We start from the raw sequence: 13,401 nt of genomic DNA, 5'->3' as shown, positions 1-13,401 counted from the left end.
ATGCTGTTCTCTCTAAGAAACAACTGAATTAGCTGCAAAACAACTTTCCACTCAGAACGCTTCTCTCTCTCTGAAAGAAACCTTCTGAGATTCATTCACGCATCCAAAACCTCGCATTCCACCTTAGTTTTCCATCCAGACACAGGTTTGTTTAATAACAAGTTTTAATATCAAGCTGTTACAAATTGTCATTTCAAGTTGTCATTTTTAAAAGTGTTAGTAATAAATTCTTAACTGTTTAAAACCTGACTCTTCTTTGAATGAAACACAGAATGGTGTATATATTTGGTTATTGAATAAGCAAAGATTCCTAACTTCTGATTCAATAAATAAACTTTTGCTATTAAATTTAATTATCTTAAATTAACCATTAATCTTTAGATTAAAATATAGACCAAGACAGTTAGTGTATGAACTTCTATCAATTGCATTAATATTCTAGATATTTGTGCATAATATAAGATAATATGCTAATGTCCGATCTTTTCTCAGGATCTAACCAAACTGAAGCAAACAGTGTTAAATCCTAGTATGTAGATGTTAACCACGCTACATCAGAAATAATCCGATAAAAGGATTTTTCAGTGTTCTGCACCTTTAAACAGAAGATGGCTTTACTCTCCGGTCTCGTCGGAATGTGTCGCTCATCTTCAACCACTGCAGTGGAACGCAGGAGTTTCAGTGAAACGAGAGCACAAAGCCATTTCTCTCTCTGATGTCACACCCTCTGTCATTGTCCTGAGTCTGTCAGGGTCAGACTGCTCTGCTGATCCACGTGGACTCCTGGTGCTGATCCAGTCTTTCACCCACAGATAAATTACATCAGAGTTGTCATTCACCCATCAGTCACATTGATTAAAGGCTGCATGATGGGCAGAAAGGAGGTGAGGTGGGTGGAGTTTCTGTCTCAGGTGAACTGCAAAGGCTGAACCCTTGAGGCCTGATATTTTGGCTTTCCACAGCAACAGTGCATGCAGCCGATCACGATCATGAAGAGGAAAGCACCTGAAAAATGAACAGGGGTAGAATTAGGAGGAGCTGGGCTCGGTACAGCTGGACTGTTCTGAATCGTGTGTAAAGCCTCCACATACAAACACTGGTGTCCATGTGTGATGAGAGAATTACATCTAGTCTTTACAACAGTCATTCATCCATTCACACACACACGTCCATGCACTGATGGTGATTGTAGCCACTGTCTTGGGACACCACTGGCCCCTCTCACCACCACCAGCAGGTTAGGAGGGTGAAGTGTCTTGCACAAAGACACAACTGTGACAGACGGAGCGGGGCTCGAATCTACAACCCTCGGGTTACGGGGCAGGCACTTGACTCCTCTGCAACCATTGCAGGGAAGACTTCAAACACATACGGTAGAAAAGAGTGTCATATTCACAAGACTTTGTAACGTCCAGCAATGGTCAGTTTTTAGGTACAGTTGACCATTCAACATCTGGTCAAAAAAGAGACACGAGACTGCATGTGGTCACTTTAAATTGGCCTGCCTTCATCCCACCAGCTGGAGCTCAGAGCCTGCAGCTCTGAACACATGATAACGTAATGTCTACAATAATGTTCCCTCCTCAAGGTCCAGCTTCCCTTATCGTCCTACAGGATTCTTCATGCCTTCCAATAAGTGAACACTCACAGTTCGGATCAGGTGCTAAATCCAAGAATGATTTCCTAAATTAAATATGAACTTCAACAATTTATGAGCTAGATAATCATTAAATAAACGTTTGTTTATTGCTACTTATAATAGTTATAATATAATGAAATGCTTTCATTAATCTGTGCTCAATGACTGAAGTGTGAAATGAATGTTATGTTATGATTACAGTGATTGAAATATGTTTCAGCATGTTTATACGACAAGGTCATCACCATTTGCACTCACACAAGAACAAAGTAAGGTTAAGTTAAACTCATGACACATAGATAGCCCTTTACCCCAGATCAGAGCCTCCGGTATCAAGGAAGGCGCGTTTCTGAGGTTGTCTTGGTAACATTCCTCAACTTGTCAACCTCTGGTTGGCTACACAAATCATAACATGTGAACATTAAAACTGGATCACTCTGGTGATTCATCAGTTCTTGAGAAAGCTTCAGACCGGCCATCTGAAGCAAAACCTCTCTAACCATCAAAGCTTTTGACACGTCGTCAAAAGCTTTTTGCACCTGCGAAGCTGATACAGCGAACGGTTCCTGCAGAACAAGCTGATATTGTTCAGACTCCTTAAGAGTCCCAGACGCGCGGTTCCATCCGTCTGTTGCGACCTGGAGACAACTCTAAGACCGGTCTAGTAGTGCTGCAGTTTCTTCTACGGACCTCGGTGCCTGGAAGTCTGAGGACTTGGACATTCCGGATCTATCACGAGGGTCTTCAAGTGGGTATGCAGACATGACAGATAGCGTCTGATGCCTTTTGATAATAATCGACTTCGTAGCTTAATGCAAACCAAATTCTTTTACACCCAGATCTCAGCTCTCCTAGATACGGAAGTTCTGATAACATCACATTCACACATAGGTTCATACATCACATTCAGTTCCATCGATCACATTACATGTTAGTTAACTTGTCATGTTTTAATTGTGTGTAAAATAAATTCTTACTTTTGTAAACCTGACTCTTTTCTGAATCAAAACGAAGTGTTTACAATCCCTGAATAAATATAAATCCTAGAATCTTCTGATTAAATACAGTAAAGACCAAGCAGGTTCATATTTAGATAGAGTACCACATCTTATTGGTCATGAGTAGAGGTAACATATATATAGAGCTCTTAAAGAACTCAAACTCTCAAACCCTACATATTGCACTCTCAGCTTTTAGCTTCATTCAACCTCAAGCTGAACTTAGTGTACGAGTTGAATCCTGCACACATCTTCTGATTGCTGTCTTAAAACATGACCTTCAAGTTGTATGTTACATCCCACAGACGTAGTACTGCAGTGGTCTAACAGCTGTGAAGATGTTTGGTTGCTTCCTAGTTTTAGCTTTGTGCCCCAGTCTGGAAGCGTCCTAACCCTAACCATGACCCGGTGCAAGTAAACAGCAGAGTTAGCCTCTTCTTGAACAGGTACTGTGATTTTAACCCTCTCAGGCTCAAAATAAGTTTTGATAAAAGGACAAACAATTAAGTCCTTCAGGAGTACTTCTGAGTTAAAAAATGCTCATGAAACACGTTTGTGGAGTAGCCAGGTAGGTAGGTTTTAACTGTTGCAAATCTGCAACCCCTGCCTGCAGAGGGTTCAAACAAAACTCACCAACAAACAGGATGACAACAGCGAATGCTCCCTGCTCCAGTGGACTTGCTTGTGGAAGGCCCTGCAGCTTGATCCAAACCTCATGAAGTTTGTTCAGAAGCTCCTCTCTTAGGTCCATGTTGACCTCTGGATGAAGACGAGGTCCAGGTGCAGCTTTTCTTTCAAAGACAAACCTCTGGACTTCTATAGAAAAACACAAGACTGTAGACATGGAGCTCCACCCGCCACTTTAAAGCATCCACCCAGCAATTTCCCCCTCAAGTATTTTGTAAATGCACCCTTATTTTATAGCAGCATTTGTAATTGGACATAATTTAAGAGTGGGAGTGTGTGGGTGGGCCACATGCCCACTGTGTGCACGTTCGGATAAGCTATAAACAGGACCAACTATTTCAGGCCTGGCATTTCAAGTGTGAGGCCCATCGTCCAGGGGAGCAGCTGTGTGTGGGTGAGAGCCCATTGGCGGACGCTAGAGCAGCTGTGATGATGAGGAGAGTGGTGACCGGGACTCTGAGGACACTCGTCACACGTCTCAGTCAGCGTATGTGAGCCAGGGTGGCAGTGATGGAAGAAGGAGCTATTTATAGAATCATCTTAATAAATCAAACTAAAAGCCACGTTGTTGTTATTAATTACAGAAAAAGGCTAGTTTAGATGTTTTAGTCATTGTCCCGACCCGAATAATTCCTCAAAAGCTAATCGAGTTTTTGTATTCTTGAGAAAACCTCTTTTTCCTGTTTCGGCACACATCTACCTCTGGGTCTCTGCACAAATAATATTTTATTCAAAAAAATAATACACCTTTTTGCAAAAGGTCATCATGAAACATAACTTTATCCTTTGGGTATGGGGTCTGCAACCTGCGGCTCTGGAGCTACATGCGGCCCTTCCGCCTCTCTAGTTGCTCCTTGTAACTTGAATCCAGAGTAACAGACCTGAGTATACGAGTAATCAGGTGCACAGGTAGGGTGGGGGACGGGGGGGGGGATCTGTCCCCCCCAGATTCAGATCGACCCCGATCCGTCCCCCCATCTAAGGCCAGAAAGAAAACAAAGAAGGAGGTTAAGCGCTTGAAGCTCCTTTTTCCAATTACACTGAATGCAGCATGACGTAAACAAACACCGACTCCAGAGGCGCCAAAGTGGTTGCTGCTAGGATGCAGGATGAAGTGAAAAAGGAAAGCAACGATCACTGCGTATTTAAAAAAGACCAACAGTGTAAGTAGGCGGGACAGATCTGTCTGTTTATGTGTGTTGGTTCTAGTTTCAGTACGTTGTTGTCAGTGTTGGGACTTACTCGTTAAAAGCGCCAAAGCCTCATTGCTGACTTTAACAAGTCTCATCTACAAATATGATCCCTCATGAAGTTACTACTTTACACCAGAAGATAGTGGAGATGTGGAACCTTCAGGCTGAGCAAAGTTTGGGAGTTTTTAGAGTTTGAAAATCGCCTCCCACCGAGAGGCTCCCAGTCGGGGAGAGGAGGAGATGTGCGCAACATGAAGAGCGTAAATATTAGATAAAACGTATAATTGCCGGCAGGTCTGGTCTTTGTTGACTGATCACTTTGTCTGGTCATGACTGACTCTGATTATGAAGCAGAATATTGACTCTGATGAAGAAATTCACTCATCCAGTCGGGAAGATGGACGCTGCTGCAGCATCAGACAGCTGGTGCTGCACGAGAGGTGTGTGGAGTTTACAAGCTCCAAACGTTGGGTTTTATGTTGGTTTAACCTTCTCTGGGACGTGATGGATGTGGAAATGATGGTAAAACCCCGCCAACGTGACAAACTTAGCGACAATGTAAAAAAAAGCCGTAAAAAAGGAGCAGATGCCGATGCGTTGGGTATGGAAGTCAAGTGTGTCACATAATCATACAAAAAGTAAAATATAAAATTTAAAAAGAGATTTATATGTTTATATATAAATTAAAACTTTCCTAATATAATGAAAATTTATAAATATCGTAAAAATACAAAGGAACATCTGCTGGTCAGGCTGAAAAGTTTGGGAACCACTGCTCTTAGTGATAAGTGAATTTCGTTTTTTAAATATATTTTATGTGCAGTTTTTTAGGGCTTTTATGTTTTCTGTAAAGATCGGTGTGCTGAAAATCATTTAATGTTTTGCATAAAGCATGAGGAGTTGGTAAGTAAATGATTGGGAGAATAACAAATGACTGATTTAAATAGTGGAGCGCCTCTGTCAGTGCGCCCCAGGGCAGCTGTGGCTACATTGTAGCTCATCACCATCAGTGTGTGAATGTGTGTGTGAATGGATGAATGATATACTGTAGTGTAAAGCGCTTTGGAGTCCTTACTCTGAGTCAGGAACTCCTCCCACTGACTTCATTCCAATCATTCCTGCCACCAACGTAGCGGCTGACGTCATCACGCCGATACTACTTAAGGAAGTGCCGGCGTTTCATTCATTGCTCAGTCAACGTTCTCACCAGACTTTGTATCGAGTCTCCAGGCTTACCAGCCCTCTAAACCTTCAAACTAAACCTTCAGGAGATAACCACGCTGGTTATTTCCATCACTCCGCGTCTGGGCAACAGATCCTCTCAGTCACGCTTCAGATCTGCCAACGAACCTGACACTATACAAGTGCGGATCATTTATCATTTATAGTGTTGATCAGGCAGAGCTTTGTTGCATAACGGCTTCAAACACGTGTATAAAAGTTAGTTTTTACGTAAACCGTTGGATGAAATTACACAAACTGACTGAGCTCTAGTTAAGGCGCTTGCAGTAGTTTGTGTGTGTGTGTTTGGGGGAGGGTACATTGGAACTTTGTCCCCCCCAGTTTGAAAATCCTATCTGCGCCCCTGCGAGTAATATGACTTTGTTAGCGTGTTGCTACATTTATGTGCTGCTTTCAGACACAGGGGAAGATTTTCCCCCAAATGAATTAAAGTAGAAGGAGTCGCCGCTCCTCTGCTGGATCAAAAAGTGGAATAAAAAGAATGAAAATCCGCACACTTCAATCTGACAATGAGGACTACCACAGCAGTACTGTTTGGTGTGAACCTCCACAATTCCTGATGAAGGTCTCTGACCGAATGCTTGACCAATAAACTCCTACATCAGAGATTGAAGTGTGCTAGACATTTAACAATTAAACAGTAATAAAGATAAACATGGGCCCTTGCCTAGATTGTCTACTAGAGGCATCAGGCGTGTAGGACCAAATCAGGCGGTTTGTGTTGACGGTACTAATCCTGACCCTCCATCTGGATGCTGACGAGGTTTGATGCGAATGAGAGACAGTAGATGGAAAATGCAGCAACAATGTGATAAAGAACATCTGATGATTCTCTGTGGAAACCAGATGATAGAGGACTACCTCAGCAGTACTCGTAACGTCTGACAGAACCCTGTGAGGGAATGTACTTCCAGTGTGTTTTCTCTGTTGTGGGACAGATGATGAGCCTATGCACGTGGCTCTGCTTGCAGCCACCATGACTCGCCCTGATTGGATTGGTTTGCTTGTTTCAGTCGGGCTCAGTGCTAGGCTTTGGTTCCGTCATACTGCTGGTATTTGGAAGCTTGAGAGCCCAGAAGTGCATCTATTCACAAAGGAAGTACAACAGATCTCAGCTGTGTTCCTGTAACAATGTCTACGTGAATTAGTACTCCAGGCCTGCGTTGACATATTTTATATTCTTGTTTCCTGTCCAGAAGCTCCTCCAGCTGCTAGATAAACCTCCACCACCGGTCAGGTTGAGTGGGAGTCTTGTCTGCTGCTTCTTAAACCAGAAACAGCACCTCCTTTAGGCCAAACGTGTCAGAGCACTCAGTAAACACACACTTCTGTGTGATTAACCAGAAAAAGGCACACCAACACATCTTCTGCTGAGATATGCACAAATAAAAGACACAAACTAAAGTTGAGGAAGAGTTCCTTACCTCTGCTGGGAATGTCCTGTACCTGTGTGAGCATCAGTGTCTCCACTTGTTGACGTCCTCTAATGTCAGCTGTCCTGTTCTTCTGGAACCCTCTGTCCCACCTAGGAGTCTGGTCCCATTCAGAACCAGAGCAGATGTATTCTGACTCTTTTAGGAGATCGGAGCTCATTTGGGTCTTGCTGTTCCTCCAGCAGTGCTTGTTCACTTTCTCCTCCAGCTCTCACGGGGTTTGTGTACCTCCTCCTCCTCCTCCTCATTTTTCACCATACCCCTCCCTCCCTTCCTCCTCCAACCATGTCCAAAGTTGATCCATTCACTGGTGCTTACGTTGTCTCTCACTCCCCCTCACCCTCTGTCCTGCTTACACATCTACACACATGTTCACAGTTTGTTCCTCCTCCCTCTATGTTGCTACACACCAGCTGTGCAAGGGCCCCCGTTATGTTTTTCTTTTCGTCTTCAGTCACCGTGGAGACGGGATCCTTGTGAGAGAAGCAGGAGGCGGTGTTTGTATATGTGGCCTGTCTGGTGTCCCGCCAGCTGACTCCCATATTTCTTTAGAGCGAGTCTCCAAGCGTTTGCTGCTAGGTCAGCCACACTTCCTCTGTGCGCACATGGGAAGTGACACAAGATGCTTTAAAGGTAGCTAGCTCCTTGACCAGCAGAGTCCAGAGAAAAACAATGGGTGTTATGCCTTTAACTCGGTATGTGAATTGTGGCTGTAACATGCTCTCCGGGGTGTTCAGAAGGGCTTTGATGGGAGTGGGAGTACATGGGAGAACAGTCAGACATTCCAGATGCAAACACACACGCACAAAGGCCATTTCTCAGCTCCCAGCTTTATCAAAACACAGCACCAAGTCCCAGCAGTGGAAGCGTGTTACAGTTTTTTTCGATTGCTAAACCTCAAAAAGCAAAAATGAGGGACAATTTTCACAACCTCTACTTCTGTTTCCAATTGCTTCACTCAATTTATCACGACTTAAGATTTCCTTATCATATTAGAACTCTGATTTTCCTCCTGTACACTCTGATGTCAATTTTACATTACCTTGCTGTCAAAACACAGCACACAATTTTCAGGTTTACTCACACTTCTCACATCAATTCTCAAAGCTTCAATCAACAACACACAAATATTCAACTCTCTAAACTTTCGGGTCTGGCGAGCAATTTGCAATCAGGGACTGCAGCATAAGAGTAAGTTTCCACAAGGCTACCCAGGTGTATGAGTGGTTTCAGGACCACCCACGGTTTTCCATTTTATACCTTCCACCTTATTCCCCCTTCCTCAATCCCACTGAGGAGTTTTTCTCAGCCTGGAGGTGGAAGGTGTACGAAGGGAATCCACAGAGCCAGGTCCCACTGCTTCAAGCCATGGAGGAGGCTTGTAGAGATGTGGCCTTTGAGGCCTGTCAGGGCTTCATGAGGCACTCGAGGCGGTACTTCCAGCGCTGTTTGGACCAGGAGGATGTTGATGAGGCCCTCTGGCCAGACAGAGACCGGCGGCATGATGCCCCATGATTATGCTTGGGGGGGGGGGGGGGATTTTACTGTAAAAATAAAATGTTTTGTCTCAAAATTTGTGTGATGTCTAATGTTTGTCTCAGAGAAAAGTGGGCACTGTCATACATTGAGTGTGTAATTCATTGTGTTCCATTTAGACACTTGTGTTCTATTTCGTCTAGTCTTAGCCCTTAAGCGAGCTGCTATTGGAAGGATGATCTCCGCATCAGCCAATCATGAAGAGCTTCAATGTACACCCACTAATAGTGGGCCCCCTTATGAGTATATAAGTGGAGCGACTCCACTGTTCGCCTCCTTTTTCTCTTCATGCCAAGCCTGAGAGCTTCTTTAAAGAGCAATTATCAAAGAAGATTACGACTCACCAGCCATGTCCAGCGACGCCAGAACCTGCCCGGCCTGCCAGACGGGCTCCATTTCCAGCGGCGACCTGCACGCCAAATGTGAGGTCTGTCTCGGGGCTCATCACGCTGGCCTGGCCTTGACCCCCCAGGCCTCGTGCCCGTTTTGTGCCGCTCTGCCCGTGGCTGAGAAGATCCGCCGGGTCGAGTGCTTCACTCCTGCCGCCGACGAGGAATTCCCGGTGGCTGAGACGTATTCGCTGGACAAGGCTTTGGACTTCTTCAACGCCGGTCAGGAGCCGGCTGGCTTCAACCGGCTGGATGACGTCACCGACAGCGAGGACTACGACGAGGCTAGCCGCCTTAGCCATTCCTCCCTCCTAGACAACACAGAGGTCGACGAGCCTGGCTCAGCGGGTCTTCCTGCCCCAGCGGCTTCTCGCTCCTCCCTACCAGCAGTAAGAGCACTGCTCCAGGAGCTGCCCGCCTTCATCTCCGTGGCTGCGGTCCGCAAGGGGCTAGCCGTTCCAGAACCGCCCCTGCCAGAAGCGGATGACTTAGCGGGAATTTTCGGGACAACTCAGACGCCCTGTCCAGACCCTATCTGGCCGCGCTTCCCTGCTGCTATGGGCTGCTGGTCCGCCGCCTTCACCGAGCCTGCAAAGCTCAAGGCGCCAGTTTCCACCTACGCGCCCATCACCAAGGTCGAGGGCTTCTCTGACCAGGGCTGGCCGTCCGTTCCTCCACTCGAGCCGGACTTGGCCTTGCTGTTTGGCGCCAAGAACCACCTCACTGGTCCGTGAGCAGTTCCCGCTTCGAAACATGACCAGCTGCTGACACGGCTCACCGACCGCGCACACCAGTGTGCCTTTCAGACCGGAGCTGCAGGGAATAACATCGCCCTTCTCGCCTTCGGCGTTTCGAAGATGATGGAGGAGCTGGATGCTCCCGACGAGTCGAAGACCGTCATCATTAAAACTACTGATGCTATCCTCAATCTATGTGCTGCTGTGCTCACCGGTTCTGCTTGCATTGCTGCCTGGCAGACCCTCATCAAGCGGGCCCTGTGGCTCAAGGCCCTGCCCTCCATTCCTGATCACCTGCACAGAGAGATGCTGGAAGGCCCCATCACCTCTGACGGTCCCCATCTTAGGGGCGTCATCGAGAGGGCTCAGAAGACAGCTGAACTATCAGCTACGGTGCGAGACCTGGTCCACCCTCAGTCAGCCTCGCACTCCGGCCGTTCCACCAGAGGATGGGACAAACGGCGTGGGAACTTCAGGTGCCCGGCTGCGCCGCCCGCTCCACGGAGCCGGCCCCCCGCTTCGGCTCCACCTCAGCGAGACCAGCGAGTTGGCGGCCAACGGGTTCGACGGAGCCAGCAGACGCCGTTGTGACAGGCGCAGGAGCCTCGCCGGAAGAAGCCACGGAAATGACTCCTTGGGGGGAATGTGTGTGTTCATGAGTGTAATGCTGTTGATGTTGGTTTTGAAATAAAGCCCAAAAAACGTCACTTAAAGAGCTCAATCCTACAGTCCTCTGCAGAGTCCTCTGCCGGCTCTTCACACACGTTCCCCACATCAAGCACTGCGGCACATATACGTATTCCCGCAGTCAGTCATGTCTCACGGCCAGCTGTAAAGGTGCGCTCCATTCGCGCTCCGGCCAGGCCCAGCCCGTCCCGTTTTCCCCACAACGCTGGGTGGGACGGGACGTCATGACGCGGCCGCGGTCACGCGTGGCGGCACAGTACGCGGCTCCGTCCGCGGGCTCTTTGCCGTCCCCGTGTATGGACCCGGCTCCCACTCGCCCTGCTCCTTTGGTCTCCACACCCCGCGGTGCGGATCAGCCTCTTCCAGCTGGTTCACACTCGCCCTTTCGAGCACAGCCCTCCATGGGTCGCCCCCAGTCTTCTGGGGCGAGCGACGGTGGTAAGGGCGCATCCTCAGTCTTCAGACACTACTCACATGACCGCGAACACGCGTCCGCTGTCGGAACGCGCGCGCGAATGGGGCCGCCTTTGTGCCATGAGCAAATGGATATCGGAGACCATTCATTACGGTCACGCACTCCATTTTCAGGCCGCTCCTCCTCCCTTCAACGGGATCGTGGAGACGACGTTCACATCTCAAGTTCAGTCTCAGACCCTAGAGCTGGAGCTGCGGGACCTTCTGTCCAAGGACGCTATTTCCCGAGTCCCTCGCAGACAAGAGCTCTCGGGTTTCTACTCCCCCTACTTCGTAGTACCGAAGAAGTCGGGAGGAATGAGACCGATTCTCAATCTTTCCCTGTTCAACTGCTCCATAGCAGTGATGCATTTCCGCATGTTGACAATGAGGCAAGTCCTGGAATACGTGCGTTCCGGAGACTGGTTCACGTCAACAGACCTGAAAGACGCATACTTCCACATCCCGGTAATTCCCAGGCACCGGAAGTTCCTGCACTTCTCATTCAGGGGAGTTCAATACCAATTCAATCGCCTCCCTTTCGGCTACTCGCTAGCCCCGCGCACTTTCTCCAAATGTCTGGAGACCGCGCTGCAGCCGCTGCGCGCGGCGGGAATGAGAGTTTTATTCTACCTGGACGAACTGCTCCTGTGCGCTCGGTCCGAGGATGAGGCGTCGGAACGGACCAGGAAGTTAACAGAGCATCTGTCAACCCTGGGGTTTTCTATAAACTGGGAGAAGAGCTCCATCCTTCCGTCCCAGTCGATTGTGTTTCTCGGGGTGGAGCTGAACGCCTCCCTGATGAGAGCACGTTTGTCGCCGGTGAGAGGGGCAGATCTCATCGCGGTGATCTCCCGCGTGCAACCCCGCAGAATAGTGAGAGCCCTGTTAATCATGAAACTTCTGGGCATGATGGCTGCAGCCCACGCTGTGGTGCCGCTAGGGTTGCTGCACACGAGGCGCCTGCAACGTTGGTTTATTCGTCTCCGGGTGCACCCAATACGTCAGAAGGCACGTATGTTGAGGGTTCCCCCCTCAGTGGGCGGGGACCTCGCTCACTGGGGGAACCCCTGCACCCTTTCACACGGAATCCCCATCGGACGCCCTGCGTCACACGTGTCTGTGGTTACGGATGCGTCGCTGTTGGGGTGGGGGGGTACGTGCTTGTCCCATACGGTGGTTGATCACTGGCCCTCCCACACGCACGAGCACATAAATGTGTTGGAGCTGATGACAGTGAGGAATGTGGTCAGACACTTCGCTGCCCTTCTCGAGGGCCGACATGTCGAAATTCACACGAACAACCGGGTGGCGGCAGCCTACATAAATCGCCAAGGGGGAGTTCGGTCTCTCCCTCTGTTGCGTGTAGCCACAGATTTACTGTGTTGGGCGCATGTCCACCTGCTGCCCATCAAGGCCACCTACATCCCGGTAGTCCTGAATGTAGCAGCAGACATCCTGTCGAGAGGGGGACCCCGCGACTCCGACTGGCGTCTGCATCCTGCGCTGGTATCGCTGATCTGGATGAGGTTCGGGGTACCTTCTGTGGATCTGTTCGCGGCTCAAGAAAACGCTCAGTGTCGCCTGTGGTTTTCCCTGAGCCCCCGGGACCGTCCGCCACTCGGGGCGGACGCCTTCTCACACCAGCCCTGGCCCCGAATGCTCCTCTATGCGTTTCCACCAGTCCCTCTGATTCCCCGGCTCCTGGACCGAGTTCGGTCAGAGCAGCTTTCGGTGATTCTGGTGGCTCCCAGATGCCTGTCCGCGTCATGGTTTCCGGACCTGCAAGCGTTAGTGTGTCCAGCTCCCCGTGGAGGCTGCCATGGAGGGAGGATGCCCTTCTCCAGGCGGATGGAATAATCAGGCATCCTCCCGAAATAGGCCAGAGGCTTTGTGTCTGGCCGCTGAGCGGTCACGCTTAGAGGCTTCTGGGCTGCCGCATGATGTGGTGGCCACGATTCAGAGTGCACGAGCGCCCTCTACCGTGGCATCTTACGCTGCTAAATGGGCAGCTTTCCAGAACTGGTGTGCAGAGCTGAATGTTCAAGCGCTCTCCTGCCAGCTGGCGGATGTCCTATCGTTTCTGCAGATACTGATGGACAGAGGCCTCGCATTCAGCACTATTAAGACATATGCTGCAGCTATCTCATCCTGTCATCAGGGCTTTGGAGATAGATCTGTTTTCAGTCATCCCCTCACGAAACGTTTTCTAAAAGGCGTCAGAAGGAACAGACCTGTGTCCCAGCCGCTATTTCCCCAGTGGGACCTCACGGTGGTTCTACACGGCTTATCTAAAGCCCCATTTGAGCCCTTGGACCAGGTCTCACTCAAGTTCCTGTCACTCAAAACGGCCTTGCTGCTGGCGCTGGCATCAGTCAAGAGAGTGAGCGACCTAACCGCCCTCTCA

At 48.8% G+C, this 13,401-nt stretch overlaps 1 protein-coding gene across 1 annotated transcript; it reads right to left on the bottom strand.

The window, feature by feature from the left end:
* Positions 1-583: 583 nt before the first annotated feature.
* smim5 (small integral membrane protein 5) lies at positions 584-7,514 on the bottom strand. Its single transcript, XM_015963741.3, has 3 exons — positions 7,184-7,514; positions 3,271-3,453; positions 584-1,005 (listed from the first exon to the last, which is right to left on the bottom strand). Exons 1-3 carry the CDS (start codon positions 7,350-7,352, stop codon positions 908-910), a joined length of 450 nt encoding a protein of 149 aa, XP_015819227.1. The 5' UTR covers positions 7,353-7,514; the 3' UTR covers positions 584-907.
* Positions 7,515-13,401: the final 5,887 nt, after the last annotated feature.

The sequence above is a fragment of the Nothobranchius furzeri genome, chromosome 16 (assembly GCF_043380555.1).
Source record: "Nothobranchius furzeri strain GRZ-AD chromosome 16, NfurGRZ-RIMD1, whole genome shotgun sequence".
Lineage (NCBI taxonomy): Eukaryota > Metazoa > Chordata > Actinopteri > Cyprinodontiformes > Nothobranchiidae > Nothobranchius > Nothobranchius furzeri.
The sequence above is the reverse complement of the archived record's forward strand: the minus strand, read 5'-3'. Positions and strand labels throughout refer to the sequence as shown.

What these genes read in the sequence shown, in the direction of transcription:
- smim5 (XM_015963741.3), bottom strand. Translation starts at nt 7,352, where the DNA reads ATGAGCTCCGATCTCCTAAAAGAGTCAGAATACATCTGCTCTGGTTCT. An exon ending in ACAGGACATTCCCAGCAGAG is followed by an intron (nt 3,454 to 7,183) that starts GTAAGGAACTCT and finishes GTTTTTCTATAG; the next exon opens with AAGTCCAGAGGTTTGTCTTT. An exon ending in TGTTGTCATCCTGTTTGTTG is followed by an intron (nt 1,006 to 3,270) that starts GTGAGTTTTGTT and finishes TTCATTTTTCAG; the next exon opens with GTGCTTTCCTCTTCATGATC.